The sequence below is a fragment of the Chlorocebus sabaeus genome, chromosome 20 (genome assembly GCF_047675955.1).
Source record: "Chlorocebus sabaeus isolate Y175 chromosome 20, mChlSab1.0.hap1, whole genome shotgun sequence".
Taxonomy (NCBI): domain Eukaryota; kingdom Metazoa; phylum Chordata; class Mammalia; order Primates; family Cercopithecidae; genus Chlorocebus; species Chlorocebus sabaeus.
The window spans coordinates 126369105-126393198 of NC_132923.1; the positions used below are offsets into that span (position 1 = coordinate 126369105).

At 47.8% G+C, this 24094-nt stretch overlaps 1 protein-coding gene across 10 annotated transcripts; it reads right to left on the reverse strand.

Annotated features, from left to right (window-relative positions):
• Positions 1–3275: 3275 nt before the first annotated feature.
• CENPS (centromere protein S) lies at positions 3276–24078 on the reverse strand. Of its 10 annotated transcripts, none has more exons than XM_037985048.2 (7): positions 23803–24078; positions 22920–23179; positions 20094–20217; positions 19378–19411; positions 13629–13695; positions 4658–4815; positions 3276–3557 (listed from the first exon to the last, which is right to left on the reverse strand). In XM_037985048.2, exons 2-7 carry the CDS (start codon positions 23070–23072, stop codon positions 3533–3535), a joined length of 561 nt encoding a protein of 186 aa, XP_037840976.1. In that variant the 5' UTR covers positions 23073–23179; positions 23803–24078; the 3' UTR covers positions 3276–3532. The 10 variants fall into 10 exon arrangements, with proteins under 10 accessions (XP_037840976.1, XP_037840975.1, XP_037840980.1 ...); XM_037985047.2 differs by having other exon boundaries at positions 22920–23365; XM_037985052.2 differs by lacking the exon at positions 22920–23179 and having other exon boundaries at positions 23803–24052.
• Positions 24079–24094: the final 16 nt, after the last annotated feature.

Genomic DNA, 24094 nt, shown 5'->3' on the forward strand with positions numbered 1-24094 from the left:
TGCCCAGGCTGGAGTGCAATGGTGCAATCTCAGCTCACCGCAACCTCTGCCTCCCAGGTTGAAGCGATTCTCCTGCCTCAGCCTCCTGAGTAGCTGGCATTATAGGTGCCCGCCACCACGCCTGGCTTATTTTTTTGTATTTTTAGTAGAGATGGGGTTTCACCATTTTGGTCATGCTGGTCTGGAAATTACAGGCTGCTGGAATTACGGGCATGAGCCACTGTGCCTGGCTAGGTATTTCTTTATAGCAACACAAGAACGGCCTAATACCTTCCAAATGAAACCTCTCTCTCTATGGAAGACACTACTGGCTAACACGGTGAAACCCCTCTCTACTAAAAAATATGAAAAATTAGCTGGGCGTGGTGGTGGGCACCTGTAGTCCCAGCTACTCGGGAGGCTGAGGCAGAAAAATGACGTGAGCCCGGGAGGCGGAGCCTTCAGTGAGCCGAGATCTCGCCACTGCACTCCAGAGCCTGGGCAACAGAGCGAGACTCTGTCTCAAAAAAAAAAGAAAAAAGAAAAAAAGATGGTCTGCCCCTTCAACAGGTGCTGTTTAAATCAAGGTAAGTATCTCCCCTCAGCTTCCCAATCTGAGTTTCCTAAAGCCTGGAATCCTTTGCTGTCAGCCCTGAAATAGGAAAACTGAGTGCCTGTCATCCTTCATTCCTCCTCAGCAGTTAAGGAGCTGTTCTGGTGCCAAATCCTGGACAGAATAACAAGAGAATGAACTTGAAGTTGCCCAGGGTCTGATTGCCCAGATCTACACACCTGACTATACTGAACTACAGAAAAGTCCACCAAAAACCAGATGGGGGAAAATTAACATTTTACCTTGATTTATTAATCACAAGCATATTAATCAGGTCTAACATGCAGTTGACGGCAGTTAATGTTGTAAGTCCCCTGAACTAAGGTAGGCTTAGACTTGATGAATTTCCTGGCAGGAGCACTAGTAGAGCCTCACAATCCTACAGATACTACTTAGTTAAAAGGTAAAATCCCCAATCTTAATGTCTGTATGGATGACCCCAATTTATTTATTAATTTTTTTTTTGAGACAAGAGTCTCACTCTGTCACCCAGGCTGGAGTACAGTAGCACAATCGGCTCACTGCAACCTCTGCCTCCCGGGTTCAGGCGATTCTCCTGCCACAGCCTCCCGAGTAGCTGGGGTTACAGGTATGTGCCACCAAGCCCAGCTAATTTTTTGTATTTTTAGTAGAGACAGGGTTTCACCACATTCATCAGGCTGGTCTTGAATACCTGACCTCAGGTGATCCACCCACCTCGGCTTCGCAAGGTGCTGGGATTACAGGTGTGAGCCACCATGCCTGGCCCCTATTTTATTTTACTATTATTTTTGAGACAGAGTCTCATTCTGTCACCCAGACTGGAGTGCAGTGGCATGATCTCGGCTCACTATAACCTCCACCTCCCAGGCTCAAGTGATGCTCGTGCCTCAGCCTCCCAAGTAGCTGGGATTACAGGCATGCGCCATCACGTCTGGGTAATTTTTGTATTTTTAGTAGAGACGGGGTTTCATCACATTGGCCAGGCTGGTCTCGAACTCCTGGCCCCAAGCGATCTACCTGCCTTGGCCTCCCACAGTGCTGGGATTACAGGCATGAGCCACTGCACCCTGCCGACCCCAATTTAAAAACAAAAACAATGAGCATGGCTTCTTTCTAGAAAAATCTTAAAGTTCTGGAAGGTTAGCTGGCCTTTCAGGCAGGCAGCTTCCACCAGTGCACTGACCCAATTACTGGTCTCCTAAAGCGGCTGTGTTTAGAAACGTGGATACTATTAAGTCTCTTCCATCACATTATACTTTATTCAGCTAGTAATTATGAATATGAGCTCAGCTCAGCAGAAAACAATGGAATGGTCAGCAGTCATTCTCAGGGAGTCCACTCCCCAGTGTCCAGAGAAGAGAATATTCCCTTGTCCTCCAGCCAGCCTTTGCTGGTTTTCCCAATAAAGTTTAGCATCTAAAAACCTTCACAGCCAGGCGTGGTGGCTCATGCCTGTAATCCCAGCACTTTGGGAGGCCGAGGCAGGTGGATCACCTGAGGTTAAGAGTTCGAGACCAGCCTGACCAACATGGAGAAACCCCCGTCTCTATTAAAAATACAAAAATTACACGGATCATGAGGTCAGGAGATCGAGACCATCCTGGCTAACACAGTGAAAACCCGTCTCTACTAAAAATACAAAAAATTAGCCGGGCATGGTGGCGGGCACCTGTAGTCCCAGCTACAGGCTGGGACTGAGGCAGAATGGCATGAACCCAGGAGGCAGAGCCTGCAGTGAGCCGAGATCGTGCCACTGTACTCTGGCCTTGGCGACAGAGTGAGACTCTGTCTCAAAATAAATAAATAAAATAAAAATACAAATATTAGCCAGGCATGGTGGTGTGTGCCTCCAGTCCCAGCTACTTGGGAGGCTGAGGCAGGAGAGTCACTTGAACCTGGGAGGCGGAAGTTGCAGTGAGCTGAGACCACACCACGGGCAACAAAAGCGAAACTCCATCTCAAAAAAAAAAAAAAAGAAAGAAAAATTAGCCAGGCATGGTGGCGCATGCTGTAGTCCCAGCTACTCGGAAAGCTGAGGCAGGAGAATCACATGAACCTGGGAGGCGGATGTTGCAGTGAGCTGAGATCATTCCGCTGCACTCTAGCCTGGGTAACAGCTAGACTCTGTCTCAAAAAAAAAAAAAAAAAATTCTGTGAGTAGACTTCATTCCTCCCAAAGCAAATCTGAGGCTATAATCCATGAAAAGAATTGCAACCCATTAAGCTACTAATTAAAACTGGTACATAACAGCAGGTTCGAGTGTAAGTTTCATAGGCATGTCGGCATGTTTTCTGTTTAATGTTTTAAAATTAATTTCAGCTAAAACATGAGGAATAATCATTTTGCTTTTTGAGCCTGATGTTAAAAATTTGCTTTTAATGTTAGGGAAATATTTTTTAAATTAGACAATTCATATCAATTCATAAACTGAAATAAGATGTTATTCTGAACTCTTAATTATGTAGCCTTTAACTATTTTATTTTAAATCAAAGACAGAGCTTCCCAGCACCATAATGAACGTCAGAAGGAAAGCCCAGTGCCCGCACTTAGCATGGTTCAGTCAAACCGCAAAAAAATCTTTATCAAAGATGTTCACTTTGGGTTCCAAATTACTTAAGACATGTCAGTATTGGGCATTATTGGAATTTAAATAAAAAACACTTTTGAAATGACCTGGGAAGGAGGAAAGGAAAGATCGCTGCTGCTTAATACATTTTATTCAGGTCTGTCATTACACTTGCGTGAGTATCGTGGGTGAGGTTTTATTTGCAGGAGGAGAAGGTCTTCCAGAAGAAGTTCTTGCAGGGCGTTCTGTCCCGGCGTGCGGATTGCTGGGGGGGTGCGCCTTCCTGCCGCCTGGCCACCTCCCTGGCTTCCTCTCCTATGAGGGGCCCGGCACTGGCCTGGGAGGTCCACTCAAACCACCAAGCGAGGAAAGTCAGGAGGCTGCTTTTCCTTATTCCTGCCGCTTCCGGCATATGCTTTTAAAGAGAAGCAGATGGCAAAGGAAAGAAAACTCAGCAATCTGGCTCAGGCAGCAGGCATTCAAAGATATGCAATCTCCTTACAAAAAAAAAAAAAAAAAAGATCTACTAGAAGACTACCCTGGAGAAAAGAGAAAGAAAATATTAAAAATAAATAAATAAAAGAAAAAAATGAAAAGATGCTCCATAGCAATAAGCCTCATTTCCACTTAAAGGATGAAGATGAGAAAGTGAAGCGAATGCCTTAAATAAATTGCTCTAATTAGAGAAAAGGAAAAGTTGGTCATTTTAAGTCAAAAAAACCTGGTGGTTTTGCTCCATACTCTTTGCTAAGGTCCTTAATTAGGAGACGTCAGGAAATCTGCCATTTTCCCCCCAGTGACTGGCAGCTGAGAAGCCCCAAGGTGGATCAGGCTAATTTATTCGTTCTCCCACCTTTGGCCACGCTCCTGGATGTCCGCAAGTTGCTTTCTGAGACGATGGGACTGAAACATTAAATTCTGGTTTTTCAAATTCCTTAGAAAGCTTCTGGGAGTAATCTGCTGATAAATGGCCTGCCTGAAACTCATCTGATAATTTTAGAGAAAAATCCATTTTTAATGCTCAACTTTATATACTCTTTCTTGGAACTTTCTCAAAATGGAAAAAAGAACAATCAATCACCTCATGAAGTTACAAATTCTCACAATGGAAAATGTAATGATGCCAGTTACTCTGAGCCAGTGGGAGCCTGTGCTGTGTGTAACTGAAGGCTCTGGAAGGGCTGTCGCAGCTCCACGCCTGCCCTGCAGTGGACCGGTACACTCGCTTCCCCTTTCCCAGACACCCGACGGAGGGAGCCCTGGCATGAAGGGTCCTCCTTGAGCTGCACAGGTTTCCAGCAGGCTTCATGGGTTGGGACATGTAACTGAGGATCAGTGATCTGAATGTAACATCCCAGTACCTCAAGCCAGCCAAGATCACTACAAAGCTCAGCCCTGTGTCCTGTCCAAGCTGTGAACTGCAACATACGTGCACACACACACTCACCATGCAGGCCAAAAAGCCAACAAGAGACAGAGTGGGCTAGCGTGTGGCCACGTCGGGACTGTACTCACCTCGCTGTCTGGGCCAGTGGGGCTGCCCTCCAGGGGCAGGGCGGCGGTGGCCGTGGCCCCAGAGAGCAGCAGCAGCAGGAGGCCGGGGGGCAACGGCATCTTGTGGGCTGACGGGAGCTTCTCTCACACCCTGCTGCTGCTCTTCCTTCCTGGCAGCCCTGAAATCAATGTTTTGGGGACTTGGGTCTCTTCTTTGGAGCTTGGTGGGTATTTTAAGCCCAATCTCCAGCTGTTTTTTGTGTCTGTACATGTCTAACGCCTGGATCCTCTTCCCTCATGCAGTGACGCAGAAGCTGGAGCAATCAGTGCCCACAAAAGCGCTTTAGGATTGGATCTAACTCCTTAATTAAAGCTTCAGGTCTTTTCCTGTGTTTAGAGCGAATTTGCTCTTATTTTGGAACGCATGTGCGCTTGCTTCTGGAGAAGTTCTGCTTCCTCGTAATTATGCCTATAGCAGGCAGGAAGCTGTGAGAACAAAAACAAGTGATTTAACATAATATAAAATTAGCCTTGGATAAGGAGCTTGAATGTGAAATTGTGCCCATGTGAAAGTATGACTGAAACTCATCCAGTAATTTCAAAGACATTCTTCTACTACGGGCAGAGAAACAAGGAGGCAATGGGAGCTCAGAGATGCTACAATAGTATCCGCTGGTTTCACCAAATTGTTGGCAAGGAGGCCCCAAGAATCGCTCCCAGTACTGCCTCAGCCCAGCAGGCCAGACCCACCGTCCTCTAGGCCCGGCCTTCTCAAACTGAAGTGCAGATGATCGCTTTGCAGGCAGGTCCTGATGCGCTGGGGCAGGGAGGAGTTGAGAGCTGCATTTCCAACAAGCACCCAGGCACTGCTGACCCCAGGGCAGCCGCGCTCTGGCCCACTCGGCCTGGGGTGCAATGGCACACCCAGCTCACTGCATCCTCTGCCTCCTGGGTTCAAGCAATTCTCCTGCTTCAGCCTCCCAAGTAGCTGGGATTTCAGGCACCCACCACCATGCCTGGCTAATTTTTGTATTTTTAGTAGGGACAGGTTTTCACCATGTTGGCCAAGCTGGTCTCGAACTCCTGATCGTCCAGTGTTTTCTTTTTTTTGAGATGGAGTCTCGCTCTTGTTGCCCAGGCTGGAGTGCAATGGTGTGATCTCGGCTCACCGCAACCTCTGCCTCCCGGGTTCAAGTGATTCTCCTGCCTCAGCCTCCTGAGTAACTGGGATTACAGGCATGTGCCACCATGCCTGGCTAATTTTGTTTTTTTAGTAGAGACAGGGTTTCACCACGTTAGCCAGGCTGGTCTCGATCTCCTGACCTCGTGATCCGCCCACCTTGGCCTCCCAAAGTGCTGGGATTACAGGCGTGAGCCACCACGCCCGGCCCGGTCCAGTGTTTTCTAAACTGCTCCTGACCACCTGCTTGTGGGTCACAGGCCGGTACTTTCCTTTAGAATGAAATTGAAATTAGTGTGCATCACCCGTAGTGAGGACAAATAATGATTCACGTTGTGGGTGTCGGGTGTGAAACGTATTGTTACTGCAGGGCACAGTCACAGTTTGGGAAGCAGTGCCCGGCCCTGCCCTCAGCCGACTCCCAGGGCTGTCTGTCCTCCCGAGGCTGGCACCACTGCTGAGCGTGCAGACCATGGAGTCCCTCCCTGTGCTACCTGCTGGCTCTCCCTCACAGGCCCTCATTGCTGAATCACAGACAAATGCACAGACCCTTCGCCCAACTGGACACCGAGTAAAATCTGGAACATCCACCCAAACCTACTATAGATGACCAACATCCAAAGCAAGGCTGTAAATTGAACTAACACAACCCAAAACTGATGGCACTTTCTAGAAATGAACATATTTGTTTTTAGTTTTCCAGAGTCCTGGTTTACACCTTCACGGGGGAAATCTCAATCTTGAATTTGTCACAGTCTTTTTGCTTATGTTAAAATCCTAGGTAAGATCAGCATGGCCTGCTGTCGTATGTTGCTTCATCTGTTATTTCTGTACCAAAATTCCTATAAATGACACTAAAAATTTTGAGTTATACTTGCAGATGAGACATTCACAGCAGTTCAGCCAGCTTCTTTTTGTTTTTGAGACGGAGTCTCGCTCTGTCACCCAGGCTGGAGTGCAGTGGCACAACTTCGGCTCACTGCAACCTCCACCTCCCAGGTTCAAGGGATTCTCCTGTCTCAGCCTCCCGAGTAGCTGCGATTACAGGCACGAGCCACCACGCCCAGCTAATTTTTGTATTTTTAGTATTTTTAATAGAGATTTCACCATGTTGGCCAGGCTGGTCTCAAACTTCTGAACTCAAGTGATCCACCCATCTCAGCCTCCCAAAGTGCTGGGATTACAGGCGTGAGACCACCACACCCAGCCTCACCAACTTCCTATATCGTGAGTCTAGTGTGCCAATTTTATTCGATGAGCTCATTAAACATTCTGAGCACCCAGCATGGAACTTGCAATACCACAAGGGACCCATGCCACCCACACCCCGACAGAGGTGTTGTAGCCTAAAAGAAATAGGATACATGGACACAAATGAAAGACAAGGACATTTTTCAGTGTGATAAGAAGTGTGCAAAGAAGGGGAATGTGCTGCAAATTGGGGAAGACTTCATGAGAACTGATGACTGTTTCAAGAAGGTGGCAAACTTTGGGAGGTGGAGATGAGAGGATCACTTAAGCCCAGGAGTTCAAGACCAGACTGGGCAACATAGCAAGACCCCATCTCCACCAAAAAACAAAATTTAGCAAGGCATGGCAATGCACACCTGTAGTCCTGACTATTTGGGAGGCTGAGGCGAGAGGATCGCTTGAGCCCAGGAGTTCAAGACCAGCCTGGGCAACATGGCAAAACCCCATCTCTAGAGAAATTAGCTGGGCGTGGAGACGCACACCCGTGGTCCCAGCTACTTGGGGGGCCGAGGTAGGAGGATCATCTGAGCATAGGAGGTCAAGGCTGCAGTGAGCCAAGATTGCACCACTGCACTACAGCATGGGTGACAGAATGAGACTTTATGACAAAAAAGAAAAAAGAAAACCTTAGTCAGGTGTGGCAACACACACCTGCAGTCTCAGGCACTTGGGAGGCTGAGGCAGGAGGACTGCTTAAGCCCAGGAAGTCGTGGCTGCAGTGAGCTGTGATCAGCCTGGGTGACATAGCAAGAGCCCATCTCAAAAAAAAAAAAAAAAAGGGCCGGGTGCAGTGACTCATGCCTACAATCCCAGTTCTTTGGGAGGCTGGGGCAGGAGGATCAGTTGAGCCCAGGAGTTCAAGACTAGCCTGGGCAACATGCAAAACCCCACCTCTACCAAAAAAAAAAAAAAAATACAAAAACTAGCTAGACATAGTGGCACACAAATGTGGCCCCAGCTACTTGGAAGGCTGAGGTAGGAGGATCACCTGAGCATGGGACGTGGAGGCTGCAGTGATCAAGATTGAGCCCCTGTACTCCAGCATGGATGACAGAGTGAGACCTTGTCTCAAAAAGAAAAGAAACTTAGCCCTGTGTGGTAACACACACCTGCAGTCTTGGGTACTTGGGAGGCTGAGGCAGGAGGATTGCCTGAGCCCAGGAATTCATAGCTGCAGTGAGCTGTGATCATGCCACTGTACAGAGCAAAAGCCCATCTCAGAAAAGAAAAGAAAAGGCCAGGTGCAGAGACTCATGCCTATAATCTCAGCACTTTGGGAGGTTGAGGCAGGAGGATCACTTGAGTCCAGCCCAGGAGTTTGAGACCAGCCTGGGCAACATTCTGAGACCCTATCTCTACAAAAAAAAAAACTAAAAAATTAGCCGGGCATGGTAGCACATGCCTGTAATCCCAGCTACTCAGGAGGCTGAGGCAGGAGGATCGCTTAAGCCTGGGAGGTTGAGGCTGCAGTGAGTCATGATCGTGCCACTGCATTCCAGTCTGGGTGACAGAGACCCTGTCTCAATGAACGAAAAAAAAAAGCACAAAGTCTCTGAAAGTTATACAGCTACTAGGGTTGCAAACCTAAGACGCAAACCCAGATCTTTCAACCTTTGGAAAGTCTATAGTATCTATTCCCTAAACTCTTCTTGATGAGTTTTAAATTTATTTTATTTTGAGACTGAGTCTCACTCTCGCCCAGGCTGCAGTACAGTGGCACAATCTCGGCTCACTGCAGCCTCCACCTCCTGGGTTCAAGCGATTCTCCTGTCTCAGCCTCCCGAATTTATTTTTTAGAGTTGGGGTCTTGTTCTGTCACCCCAGTGCACCAGGCTGCAGTGCAGTAGCAGTCACCTCACTAAAGCCTTCAACTCCTGGGATCAAGCAACTGTCTGCCTCAGCCTCTTGAGTAGCTGGCTGGGTCTACAGGCAGGCACCACCATACCTAACTAAATTTTTTATTTTTTTTAGAGATGGGGTCTCACTGTGCTGCCCAGGCTGGTCTCAAACTCCCAGACTTAAGTGAATCTCCTGCCTCAGCCTTCCAAGTTGCTGAGACTACAGACACAAGCCACTGCACCTAGCCAATAAGGAGTTTAAAGAGTGCTTATCCGAAAATGAAACTGCTAACATACAGGTCTTTGGCTGACCGTACTAGGAAGGCAGGCTTTATGATTCACTTTTCATTCCCTGATATGACACACAGATATTATAATTAACATGAGAACAAGTGCTGAGCCATTTGCAGACCCGAAACCACAAAGTATGAACTTGGCGCCCTACTACGGCCATAGCTTAGTGCCTCCCTTGGAGAGTCAGGGTAGCTTTGGGGCATCTTCTGCTGATCCTATTTGGGCACAGATGGTATAAATTCTACTCCAAATGAATGCCCTTTTCTCTCACCGATTCTAGAGTGAGTGGCCCCAAATGTGAACACTGTCTCCTGACTGTGGCCGGGTGACCCTGGGCAGCTGGTGAACCTCATCAAACTTCCATTTGCTCATCAGGACAAGGTGAAGAATCAGATCTACGCCGATCAAGTTGTGGAGACCAGCGAGGTAATACATGGAGTACCCAGTGGGTGCCTGGCACACAGAAAGGGCTCCACAAACCCCTGCCCCTTCTCTTCACTATATTGCCGAAGGGTAAAGGGAAAGGCGTGCCTGGACCTCTAAGAAACCCAAAGGCATGAGAAAAAACAAAACAAAACAAAACACACACAACACACACACAAATTAGCTGGGTATGGTGGTGCACGCCTGTAGTCCCAGCTACTTGGGAAACTGGGAGGTGGAGGCTGCAGTGAGCTGAGATCACATCATTGCACTCTAGCCTGGCAACAGAGCAAGACTGTGTCTCACACACACAAAAATAATATATAAAAAAATTAAAAGGCTGGGCACAGTGGCTCACATCTGCAATTCCAGCACTTTGGGAGGCCAAGGTGGGTGGATCACAAGGTCAGGAGTTGAAGACCAGCCTGGCCAAGATGGGGAAACCCCGTCTCTACTAAAACTACAAACATGAGCCAGGCATGGTGCGTGCACCTATAATCCCAGCTATTCAGGAGGCGGAGGCAGAGAACTGCTTGAACCCGGGAGGCAGAGGTTGCAGTGAGGTGAGATCGTGCTACTGCACTCCAGCCTGGGTAACGGAGCAAGACTCCTTCTCCAAAAAAAAAAAAAGTAAAAAGGGCCATTCCCAAACATATGCCCTTTTACCTGGTGACCAAAGGCGGCCTATGTTTAAAAACATTAGTAACCAGAAAAGCTAAATAAATATAACTTTATTCATCTTTCAGAGATTGTCATTTAGCCTACAAAATTACATCAAAAGATGAACTGATTTTTGCTTGAAAAAGTCAACCATGTTTAACTGCGCACACAATTTTAATTACAATAGATGGAATTTCTAATACATACCATTCAAGCACACACCATTTTTATGTTCTGGAGTGAGATCTGGGAGTATTTTGCTTAAGACTTTCCCATTCTCTAAAACTAGCTTTTGCAGTTAACAATGTGGAGAATTCAGCACAAAAAGCCCCCTAGCCTAGTCTTTTTATTTATGTATTTTTTAGTCTCTAATCCTTCGAAGTCTCCTTGGCGGCCATGCGCATTTCTAGGCGGCTCTACCTGTAGAAGGCTGCATTTTCCAGGCGGCGAGGGGCTTTAATTCTCACTTTCCCCCAGTCCAGCCTCTGCTGGCTCCCTTGAATTTTTGCTTCCATCCTCTGACTTCTTTTTCTTCTGTGCTTTCCGTTCTACGTTAATCTGAGCAATCTCTTCACTTTTGTCTGTGATGTATTTTAGCTATAAAAAAAATCTGTATTTATATCTGGCTGTAACCATTTTATAAACCTAAACAAACAAACAAAGAAAACTAAATCCTCCACAACCACCTCTGACTCAAAGAATGTGGGTAGAAAAGCCAAAGCCTGGGTTACATTTCTTAGAATTAAATGCAGCTTCAATTTTTTTCTTCTTTTTTTTTTTTTTTTTTGAGACAGAGTCTCACTCTGTCGCCCAGGCTGGAGCGCAGTGGCGCGATCTCGGCTCACTGCAAGCTCCACCTCCCGGGTTCACGCCACTCTCCTGCCTCAGCCTCCCGAGTAGCTGGGACTACAGGCGCCCGCCCCCACGCCTGGCTAATTTTTTTTGTGTATTTTTAGTAGAGACAGAGTTTCACCATGGTAGCCAGGATGGTCTTGATCTCCTGACCTTGTGATCCGCCCACCTCAGCCTCCCAAAGTGTTGGGATTACTGGCTTGAGCCACCGCGCCCGGCCTTTTCTTCTTTTTTAAAAAATTTTTGTAGATATGAGGGTGTCACTATGTGGCCAGGCTGGTCTCAAACTCCCGGGCTCAAGCAATCCTCCTGCCTTGGCCTCCCAAAGTTCTGGGATTATTGGCATGAGCCACTGCACCTAGCCAGTAAGTTGTGTTAGTAAGAGTTGTGGCAGCCGGGCGCGGTGGCTCATGCCTGTAATTCCAGCACTTTGGGAGGCTGAGGCAGGCGGATCACAAGGTCAGGAGATTGAGACCACGGTGAAACCCCGTCTCTACTAAAAATACAAAAAATTAGCCGGGCGCAGTGGCAGGCGCCTATAGTCCCAGCTACTCAGGAGGCTGGGGCAGGAGAATGGCGTGAACCTGGGAGGCGGAGCTTGCAGTGAGCCGAGATCGCGCCACTGCACTCCAGCCTGGGGGACAGAGCGAGACTCCATCTCAAAAAAAAAAAAAAAAAACAGTTGTGGCTGGGTGCAGTGGCTCATGCCTATAATCCCAGCACTTTGGGAGGCCAGGGCAGGCAGATCATTTGACCCAGGAGTTTGAGACCAGCCCAGGCAATATGGTGAAACCCCGTCTCTACAAAAAATACAAAAATTAGTTGGTGTGGTGGCATTCACCTGTAGTCCCAGCTGCCTGAGAAGCTAAGGTGGAAGGATCACTGGAGCCCAGGAGACGGGGACTGCAATGAGCAATGATTGCACCACTGCACTCGGCCTGGGTGACAAAGTGAGACCATGTCAAAAAAAAAAAAATGTTGTGGCACACACCTGTAATCCCGGCATTTTGGGAAACCAAGGTGGGATGACTGCTTGAGCCCAGGAGTTCAAGACCAGCCTGGGCAACACAGAGAGATCGCATGTCTAAAATTTAAAAAAAAAGAAGTGCCAGGCGCGGTGGCTCACGCCTGTAATCCCAGCACTTTGGGAGGCCGAGGTGGGTGTTTCATGAAGTCAGGAGTTCAAGACCAGCCTGGACAATATGGTGAAACTCCATCTCTACTAAAAATACAAAAATTAGCCAGGTATGGTGGTGGGAGCCTATAATCCCAGCTACTCGAGGGGCTGAGGCAGGGAACTGCTTGAACCTGGGAGGTGAAGGTTGCAGTGACCTGAGATCACACCACCGCACTCCAGCCTGGATAACAGAGTGAGACTCCATCAAAAAAAAAAAGAAAAAAGAAAAAAGAAAAAAAAGTTGTCAGCATTAGATAATATATGTAAAATAGTATCTGGAAAAGCCCCTGTAAACTGCTATACAAATTCATTCATTCAACAACTATTTACTGAGCTGCTCCTGTGTGCCAGGACTGTTCTAGGCAACACAGACGGAGAGAGAAAAAAGAGACAAAAGCCCCTGCTCTTGTGGGGCCCACATTCTACCACAGCCGCAGTGCTTCAATGTCTAGCATTAGACTCAGTCAGGAAATCTCCCCGGCGTGCTGGCTCTGCCACTGGCCAAAGTCACTAGCCTGGGATGACCAGAGCATCTCTGAGTCTTCACCTGAACAACGGAAGCTTGGTCAAAATGATTTCTAGACTTAAAAAGATGGAAAACGTGCTTTTACCTGCATATCCAGCCATACAGAAACTCCTTTTCTTTTTTTCTTTTTTTTGAGATGGAGTCTGGCTCTGTCGCCCAGCCTGGAGTGCAGTGGCCGGATCTCAGCTCACTGCAAGATCCGTCTCCTGGGTTTACGCCATTCTCCTGCCTCAGCCTCCCGAGTAGCCGGGACTACAGGCGCCCGCCACCTCGCCCGGCTAGTTTTTTTTGTATTTTCTTAGTAGAGACAGGGTTTCACTGTGTTAGCCAGGATGGTCTCGATCTCCTGACCTCGTGATCCGCCCGTCTCGGCCTCCCAAAGTGCTGGGATTACAGGCTTGAGCCACCGCGCCCGGCCTCAGAAACTCCTTCTATACCTGGCCCATTTGGAGAATTGTGAACACAGTAAGAAAACTATCCCTACAGATTAGCCTGTGACCAGTCTCTGACATCATGTTGTAAATGAAACATGGGACCAAAGTTTTGAGGTATTACAAAAAAAGGCAAATTATAAAATCCAGAGTGTGCTGATTAGAAAATTTCAAATTGGCTTAGCAAGATCCATCATAATGAAAGCAAGACTGTAAATTACAGGTAAGTCTGAATGGTTCAGCCACCTCTAGTTTCTAATGCAAGGTGCCCTGGGGAGTAACTTCACGGCTTCAAGTGATTGATTGGGAATAATGTATTCCAATGGGAAAGGGAAGTGAGGAAAGAAATTCATCTCTCACCAGTGAATTACTCCTCCTGGCTAAGAGCTTCACATCTTCAGTGTTAATTGTGGTTCTTTTCGCATGTCTGCAGAAAGGGCAGAAGCAAGTCACCAGAATGTTTGGTATTATTTAAAGTTTTGACGAAACACAGAAGTTCAGGGTCAGACTTCAAAAGAGCAGGGATATCTAAGTAGCCCATCCTTTTAGATAAAGGGCATTAAGCAAAAGTGACACAAAAATTTGTGAAGTTCCTAAGACCCCAATTAAGTAAAGAGATGGAGAAAGCAAAGGCTCATCTCTCCACCTCCGCTTAGGGCCAAGGGTACCTGAAGAGTACAAACACAGACAGGAGGCTCCAGGCTTAGAGCCCTTCCAAACCTGGCTTCCTTGGTCACAGTTAAGGCCGCAGAAAAATCAAGAAGGTCAGTGTACAACCCTAGTGCAGAGAAAATGAGCCTCATTTAAAGGTACCTATTTAAGGGTACCTGCTTAAATAGACACTAAATAGAAGAACAAAGAGAACCTCCACAAAGGATGGCTTTACTTAGGTCAAGATTCTGATGTTCTCCAAGGGAAACTTACAAGAAAAAGCATATGCAGATGCCTCCTAATGCCCCATTCCCAACGGGTAGTTAATGCATTCCCTCCCTCTGCAATAACACAGATAGAACAAAGAACACCCTTTTTTTTTTTTTTTTTTTTTTTTTTTTTGAGACGAAGTCTTATTCTCTCACCCAGACTGGAGTGCAGTGGCACGATCTTGGCTCACTGCAACCTCCACCTCCCGGGTTCAAGCAATTCTCTGCCTCAGCCTTCTGTGTAGCTGGGATTACAGGCGCCCCCACCATGCCCCACTAATTTTTTTATATTTTTAGTAGAGACAGGGTTTTACCATCTTGGCCAGGCTGGTCTCGAACTCCTGACCTAATGATCCAGCTGCCTCAGCCTCTCAAAGTGCTAGGATTACAGGCGTAAGCCACCGTGCCCAGCCACAAAGAACATCCTTTAAACTGAAGTCTGCTTCTTGCTCACAAGTTGGACTCAAATTCTCATTCTAGTCCTTTTATCTTTGCTAGGAAAGGTAATTTGAGATAATAAGCTCTATTCAATAATATATTACTCTGATTACACCCTTTCTTTACATTTCTAACTTTCCCACAAAATACACAGGTACTTTGTAAGCAGGAATAAATACGAATCTTTGCATCCTTAATAACTAGCAAAGCGGCCAGCACACATGGTGAGTCCTCACTGAACAACTGCTGAGTTAAAAGATAAATTCACACAGAAATTATTCTCCATAATTTGGCCAAATTAATCCTTCATATTCTGCTAAATATACAAATATCACGTCATCTCATCATGATTGATAGTATCTGCTTGTCATGAGATAGTAATACCCACTTCAAGAGATAATTTTCTAATTAGCAACCTGCAAGGAGCACACAGGAGAGAAAAAAGACAGAGGTGACATAAGAGCAGCCACAAAGAATGAGGCCAGTACACAGATGTTCTGTCTGGGTGGAGAATATTAAGTGCGCATGGACAGGGGGGCCCAGTCTCAACCTCACAACCAGGCTGCTCTGTCTGTATTTACATTCTTCTTAAAGTACAGTAAAAGGAATAAGCACAATGAACCATTTACAGAGCGAACTTATCTGTTGACAAGAAAGTTTTAGGAAACAATATCTCAGTCCTCTCCGCCACTTCAGCTTTGCCTCCGGTATCTCTGCACTAAGGCCCTTGATGGAAGGGGCAGGGCATCCTCTGCCAGCCACTGCATATCGTAGACTCTCCTAAGTCAAACCTCCAACTCCAGAAAATTACTCTAGCTAGGGAAAATAAAAAGCAATTTTTCATATAATATGCTTTGTAACACAGCCTTAAAATGATTCCCAAAAGTTCCCAGAATGTATTTCCTATAGAATATCTATCTTCTTCAAAATGTTTAACAATACCAGGAGACTACAGATTTCAAAGCTAAATAAATTCACAACTCAGGCCAGGTGTGGTGGCTCATGTCTATAATCCCATAGCTTTGGGAGGCCGAGGTGGGCGGATCATTTGAGGTCAGGAGGTCGAGGCCAGCCTGGCCAACACAGTGAAACCCTGTCTCTACTACAAAGACAAAAATTAGCCGGGTGTGGTGGCGGGCACCTGTAATCCAGCTACTTGGGAGGCTAAGCAGGAGCATTGCTTGAACCCACGAGACAGAAGCTGCAGTGGGCTGAGATCACACCACCGCACTCCAGCCTGGGTGACAGAGTGAGACTCCATCTCAAAAAAAAAAAAAAAAAAATTAACAACTCAGATTGGCAGTTGCTTTCCAAAGTCTGCCAGTGAATTGATTTAGAATTTAATTGTGTATTCTCCGGCCAGGCATGGTGGATCACACCTGTAATCCCAGCACTTTGGGAGGTTGAGGCAGGTGGATCACCTGAGGTCAGGAGCTCAAGACCAGCCTGGCCAATATGGTGAAACCCCATCTCTATTAAAAACACAAAAATTAGCAGGAGTGGTGGCGTGTGCCTGTAGTCCCAGCTACTCGGGAGGCTGAGGCAGGAGAATCGCTTGAACCCGCGAGGCAGAAGCTGCAATGAGCCGAGATTGAGCTGCTGCTCTCCAGCATGGGCGACAGAGAGAGACTGTCTAAAAAAAAAAAAAAAAAAAAAAAATTGGCCTGGCACAATGGCTCATGCCAGTAATCCCAGCACTTTGGGAGGCTGAGGTGGGTGGATCACCTGAGGTCAGGAGTTTGAGACCAACCTGGCCAACATGGTGAAACCCCGTCTTTACTAAAAACACAAAAATCAGCCAGGCGTAGTGGTGCGCACCTGTAATCCCAGCTACTTGGGAGGCTGAGGCAGGAGAATGCCTTGAACCCAGGAGGCGGAGGTTGCAGTGAGCTGAGATCGCGCCATGGCAATCCAGCCTGGGCGACAGAGTGAGACTCCATCTAAAAAAACAAAAAAAATTCCAGCCCCTGTTCTCAGGTCTCCCTCTTGCTCCAATGCTCCAAAAAAGAAGAAAAAGAAAAAAAGAAAAAGAAAAAAGAATTTAAATGTGTATTCTCACACAAACTTCTCATAATAAGTTCACCAAAAAGAAAAAAGATGCCAGGCACAGTGGCTCAGCTCATGCCTGTAATAGCAACACTCTGGAAGCCCAAGGTGGCAGCATCACTGGAACCCAGGAGCTCTAGGTTGCAGTGAGCTACAATCCTGCCACTGCCCTCTGGCCTGGGTAACAGAGAGATCTTGTCTCAAGGAAAAAAAAAAAAAAAGAAAGAAAGAAAAGAAAAAAGAAAACAAATTTGTCTTAATGAAACAATGTTACAAATACTCATTAGGTTCCCAGGCTAGCCTAGAGAGGCTATGTAACATATTGTTGACTTGAAACAGTCCATCTTTCTCAAACTGGGGTAAAGATAGTCTTGGGAGTAGAGAAAGTGTGACAGGGACAACTCAAATCCACAAGATAACCAAAGCTGGCCTTCCAGGAGAATCAATTTTATTCAGTGATCAACTTTAAAACAATGCTTTTTTGTATGAAAGCAAACTGGAATTCACACAAAGGATGAGTCTTCAAAGAAAACCTGTAGTTGTGGGTTGTGCCAAGAAGAGGGGGTGCTTCCCTGCCTCTGGCTGCACCCCAGATTCCTGGAGCCTCATCACTGGACTCTGGACTCGCTCAGTTCTCAGAGGCAGCCTTTCCACAAACGCGCTTTTTTTTTTTTTAAACGCTCTCTTTTTTTTTTTTTAAAGAGACGGAGACTCGCTGTCACCCAGGCTGGAGTGCAGGAGTGCAGTGGCACGATCTCGGCTCACTGCAACCTCCACCTCCCTGGTTCAAGCAATTCTCCTGCCTCAACCTCCTGAGTAGCTGAGACTACAGGCGCACACTGCCACGCCTGGCTAATTTTTATTTTATTTTATTTTATTTTAGAAGACGGGGTTTCACCCTGTTGGCCAGGCTGGTCTCGAACTCCTGAGCTCAGGTGATCCACCCACCTCAGCCTCCCAAAGTGCTAGGATTACAGGCGTGAGCCACCGCACTTGGCCTCCACGAACACTTTTATGTAAAAGATGTTGTCCTTCCTTGTGGAGCTTATGGTCTCCACATACACACACACACACACACACACACACACACACACGCACGCACATACTCCTTTCCCTGCCAGTACCCAGCAAAAGAAAATCAACCGTTTACCTGGCACAGTGGCTCACGCCTGTAATCCCAGCACTTTGGGAGACTGAGGTGGGCAGATCACTTGAGGTCCGGAGTTCAAGACCAGCCTGGCCAACATGGTAAAACCCCATCTCTACTAAAAATACAAAACTTAGCCAGGTACGGTGGCGCACACCCAAAATCCCAGCTACTCAGGCGGCTGAGGCAGGAAAATCACTTGAACCCAGGAGGCAGAGGTTGCAGTGAGGCAAGATTGCACCACTGCACTCCAGCCTGGGCGACAGAGTGAGACTCTGTCTCAAAAAAATAAAATAAAATAAAATCTACCTTTTATGTACTTTTTAAAAAACAGAATATCTGAAAGCCTAATGTGTTACCATGCTCTTTCTATTCATTTTTTTAAATAGAATTTTTACAGAAGTATTTTCAGGCTGAGCATGGTGGCTCACACCTACAATCCCAGCACTTTGGGAGCCCAAGGCAGGATTGCTTGAGTCCAGGAGTTCAAGACCAGCCTGGGCAACATACCAAGACTCTGAATCTCTAATATATATATTTAGTATTTTTAAGTGTTTTAAACGTTCTTTTTCCCCCCCACAGCTAACAAAGAAATAACAAGTAAAGGTGATAAATATCTTTTACTGGGGAGGAGGGCCACACATAAGGGACTCCCACCTGAATCAGCAATGACTAAGTCACATGAGCTACCGGTATCCCTTCATACTATCTTATCCCTTTTGGTGAAGCTGAAGATGCTAAGCGGTTTTCAGGGACGAATATCCACAGGAATAGGACAGATTGAGAGCTTGCCCTCCGAGAACCCACTGCTTTAATTCACTCAAAACAGGCATCCGAGAAACAAAGAGCTAACGGGAGCAAGGTGAAAAGTAAGGGGTGTGGGAGAGGCTGGCACCGAATCCAAGTGGCAGCAAATTAGAAAGCTTTCGCCCTTTCAGGCCTTCGTCATTCAAACTGGTTCATAAAAGCAATTTGGTGCAATTGTTTTCAATTACCTGCGGCACTAATTGAAGAGCTGAACATAAATCATCTGTAAAAGCTGAGGCTTTAGCAGCTGAAAGCAAGTCACCCTCTTTCCAAGGAGTGCGTCTTACTCAGAACAAATGCGGCAAATGAAAAGCCCTGCCTGCCATTCTGTGTACACCTGCAAGCAATTACCACCGCGGACATGCGGCAGCTCCCTCCGCACAGGGGCAGCCACCCCCAGGCACCATGTTCTCAAACCCTGAGCAATCAAACCACCCGAAGACATGGCTTTTAACACAGGCACTGCCATTCAGGGTCCTGGAGATGGCATTCACACTTTTTTAACTTGGAACTGAATAACTTGGGTTCTTTAATAAAAAATACTTGGAAAACTTCAAAAAATGTTCAAATAAGTCTGAATCACCGTGATTGAGGCAGGCGTCATGTTCTTGCAGAACCATGATTAGAGACAAGCCTCCACAAAACACACGGCAAACTGAATAGCTAAAGCTCTCCTGAAATAACCCACCAGATGGAGAGGCCCCAAAGAGCTGCACAGACGCAGCGTCGGATAACCAAGTTCTCTACCCACCTTGCAAACATCTCAAGGTCTTTGGCAAAATTTTCTGAAAGAGAAAGATACACATTTTAGGCACCCTCCCATCTAATTTCAGAAGTAGGAAAAGTGAAGCCTTGATTTCTACAGCCAGTACAGTGACTAATACAACAAACCCTCTTAAAGGTGAAAGGAGGCGCTTCCAGGAGGCCCGCCATTCCCTAAGAGCCTTTGGCTTTTTTTATTCATGATGACCTCCTTGTCCTTCCCAGAGCCCTCCACCCTTCATGGCAAGTCTTCTATTAATTGTGACTATGCCTTTGGTTTCTAGAAACTGTCCTTTAACTTCTGCTACAGTTAAGGCTTATGAGGTCTTTCGTTTTCCGTCTGAAGTCAAGCAAATACCAACGCTAAAGCTCAGCTGTCAAAGAAACTATGGGTAATATAAAAATGTTATAAAACACTGAAACAAAAAATGTAATGTCTGATGTTCCAGCCGTCAGGGCAGTTTAAAACAATAAAATAAAGGCGTTAATGCCCCAGTGTTAGTGTAATAGGAAAAAAATAGTTCTTCCCATAAAATATCCACAACTCGCAGCCAAAAAGAGCAGTGTTTCATGAAGAACACATGACGATGATAATATTCTCGGTCTGCTGGTCAGACTCCCCACAGCTCCCACCCACGTACTGCTCCCAGGTGAAATCAACCTTTGGGGTTTACAGACATGGCTAGGGAGGCCGAAGCTTCATACCGCACTGTCGGAAAGTCAGCTCCGAAATGGCCGCAATGGTTTGTTTGCTGAACTGCATCTCTTTGTCCAATGCAACTTCCTCGCAAAGACAACCCACAGTATAGTGAACTGCTGCCTTCAGCCTCTGGGGAAAAAAATCGAAATATTTCATGGGTAAGGTTGCAAATAAGAGCTTTTCACGGCTTAAAAAATTAAGACCAAGGAGAGGGTCTGCTCAGCCCAATTCCTTCGGAGCTTTCCATAATGGCTGAGTGGCTTTTCAAGTGTACTAATCAGTGAATGAGGCCCACTGGAGTGTGACTTGTAGAAACATTACCTCCTTGTTAATGGTTATGATTTATGTCAGGTAAAGATAAGGAATTGGATGGCAAGTCAGTGGGGAGACAGATCAGACTCGTGCCTGCCAAGGCCCCGCGTGGTTTTAATCCCTTATTCCAAACTATCTGCGGAGTTTGGACATACGCCTGAGTAAAGGCATATGCTAGGTGTTTGGGAGACAATGAAAAACCAGGCAGGGAACTTTGCCCTTAATGTGGTTAATCAAGTAAATACAGAAGGATCCCATCCCTCTGCTGCAAGCCCCTGGCAGCCCCAGGCCTGCATGTCACAGAGGACAAAAGTACAACACGGGAAAGGTTCAAGAGGGCACACCCACCCTGCTCGATTCGGAGGATTGGGAGGCTACCTCCACGGGGCCTCACTGCTCCCTGGCAACCCTTTTCGGTTCTGAAAAAGATCTCTCTGCCGCTTGCAGAAAATTACCGAGGGGAGGATGAGCCTCAAGTGCAAGATAACCTAAGCAATGGTCTCGGCCACGTGTCGACAGAGTTCTGTTGAGCCCAGGTGTGGGTACTCTGCCTCAGGGCCGAAGACAGAGCTGAGCTGCACATGATGACAGCTGAACCCACGAGGGCACAAAATCTACCAGCGGCCAGGCGCGGTGGCTCAAGCCTGTAATCCCAGCACTTTGGGAGGCCGAGATGGGCGGATCACGAGGTCAGGAGTTCGAGACCATCCTGGCTAACACGGTGAAACCCCGTCTCTACTAAAAAATACAAAAAACTAGCCGGGCGAGGTGGCGGGCGCCTGTAGTCCCGGCTACTCGGGAGGCTGAGGCAGGAGAATGGCGTAAAAACCTGGGAGGCGGAGCTTGCAGTGAGCTGAGATCCGGCCACTGCACTCCAGCCTGGGTGATACAGCGAGACTCCGTCTCAAAAAAAAAAAAAAAAAAAAATCTACCAGCAAGTGTTCAACGCATAGGCTAAAGGGGGAGGAACTGCCAAAACGCAAGTCCAGGACCTCAGAATAGAGGTCAGACAGATGAGGAGGGCATCTACCTTCCTGAATGTCAGACCTCACAAGGCTAGGTAAGCTGAGGCCTCTGGTAGGAGAAGCCAAAGCGCCATCGACCTGGGAGGCATGAAGATCGCAGGTGTGGTCACTGCACACTACAGCCTCGAACTCCCAGGCTCAAGTGAACCTTCTGCCTCAGTCTCCTGAGTAGCTGGGACTACAGGCCCACACCACCCTGCCGAGCTCAACATCATCTTTTTTACTTATGGGTGGGCATCAGGGTACAGGACATGAATTCTTCTGAATGCTCTTGGCTCCAGGAATTTTTCTCAGACCTTCCTCCTCCTCCGTTCTACCTGGCTGGGCTGGGGGCATCGCTGCATTTAGGGTCTAAATCACTAAACTCCTCAAGGGCAGGACCCTGTCAATTTTGTTCACTGCTGCCTACCAAGTGCCAAGAACAGCTGGTTACATGAACAGCGGGAAATCTTCTACAGGCTAATCACAGCTTCGGGGCAAATTTCTCGGCCCATCTTTGCAGTTTCATTTCATCAGTAAGCATTTGTTCGTCTGTTGAGAGCCAGGCTGTGTTCTGGGGACTAAGAACAGGCCTGGCACAGTGGTTCACACCTGGAATCCCAGCACTTTGGGAGGCCGAGGCGGACAGATCACTTGAGGTCAGGAGTTCAAAACCAGCCTGGCCAACATGGTGAAACCTCGTCTCTACTAAACACACAAAATCAGCTGGGCGTGGTGGTGGGCGCCTGTAATCCCAGCTGCTCATGAGGCAGGAGAACATCCTGAATCCGGAAAGCGGAGGTTGCAGTGAGCTGAGATGGAGCCACTATGCTCCAGCCTGGACAAGAGCGAAAACTCTGTTTCAAAAAAAAAAAAACAGGGCAGGCAGGACCAAAGAGACAAGATGACTAAATGCAACGCGCCATCCTTAACGGAATCCTGAAGGAAAAAAGACAGTTAAAAGAAACATCTTTAGGACAAGTGGGGGCACGTGACCATGGACTGCACATTCAACAGCGTTTCATCGATATTAAACTTCCTGAGTGGGATAATTTATGGAGATGATGTAGGAGAATGCCTTGTTCTTTTTTTTTCTTTTTTTTTTTTGAGATGGAGTCTCGCTCTGTCACCCAGGCTGGAGTGCAAAGGTGTGATCTCGGCTCACCGCAACCTCCGCCTCCCAGGTTCAAGCGATTCCCCTGCCTCAGCCTCCCAAGCAGCTGCGATTACAGGCGCCCACCACCACACTCGTCTAATTTTTGTACTTTTAGTTGAGAGGCGGTTTCCATGTTGGCCAGTCTGGTCTCGAACTCCTGACCTCAAGTGATCTGCCCACCTCGGCCTCCCAAAGTTCTGGGATTACAGGAGTGAGCCAGCGCGCCCAACCAATGCCTTGTTTTTGGGAGATGTGTACTAAAGAATTAAAATGTAAAGGCGAATTGTCAAAATATCTGCAATTAATTCTCCAATCAGGGAGGAAAAAAAGCAAGGGAGCAAACAGAGCAAAATGCTAACTAGTGGTGAATCGAGGTGACAGGCATCTAGGCGTTCTGTACCATGTTCTTGCAACTTTTCTGAAGGTTTGAACTTCTCAAAATACAAGGGACAGGGTAGACAACTGCTGCAATGTAAGTTTGTAGAGAGGAAACTCCTGCGTCTGGAGCTCATTCCCGCGTTTCTTCAATTCGTCTTTAAGGTCGCCACTCCGGGTCTTGGTTTTCGCCTCTTCACAGCACAGTAAGGTTCTCAGCCTCTGCCGCCCAGTATGCCCGGCGCTGATGAAAGGAAAGAATGGGATGCCTGCAGCTACCCTAACAGGTGGTTATTCTTACGACGATTTTGCAGAGAAGAAAATTGCATTTGGGCCGAGTCGGTACGATCACAAGTTGGCGCGGCGGAGATTCGAACCCACATCTAAGGACGAGCTCTGGTCCTGACTGGTCCGCACCGCGTCTCTGCATCTGTAACGAGGGGTCGACCCCTCCAGCAGCGTTCCAGAGCTCCGGCCCCAACCGCGCACCGCGCTACGGGCGTCACCTGGAGTGTCTCTAATGTCGACGTTCCACCCTCACAACAACCCCATCTCAGAAGGGGAAACCGAGGCTGCATCGCAAAGCCAGAAGGTGGCCTCTTGCCGCGGGACCCCGGAGCCCGCGCACTCCCCTAGAACCGCTTCCTCCCCAGCCCGCGCAGGCCACGGTCCAGCCGCGTTGCCGCGGAAACCGCTTCCCAGCACCACCCGCGGCAGTTGAGCCGACGCAGGCGCAGCAGCAGCCGCGGGAGACGCCCGGGGCATGGGGGCCCCGATGAGAGACCAACTTGGGCTTCGGGATCCTTTTCTGTCCTGAAACTCGACGCCGTCCTGCCCCAGCCCAGCCCGACCACCGTTTTCCTGTACCTGTTGGTAAGAGAATCGCTGCTGCTCCTCGGTCTCCCCCTCCTCCTCCATTACTGCGTGCCGACCCTGGGCAAATGCAGGAAGGCCGAGAAGGGGCGGTGGTGCGCGGCCAGGTCGGATATTCCCGCCGCGGCGCGAGCGACGGGCTGCGCGGGCGGACAAAGTACGCAGCTCCGCCCTGCCTCGCGCGCCCCCTGGCGGCGCTCCGTTGACAGAACTCCGCCGTCGGCCTCCAGCCAGCCCCCTGCTCAGGTTTCTCAACGGAGGTGGCCGGGCGAGGCGGAGACATGAC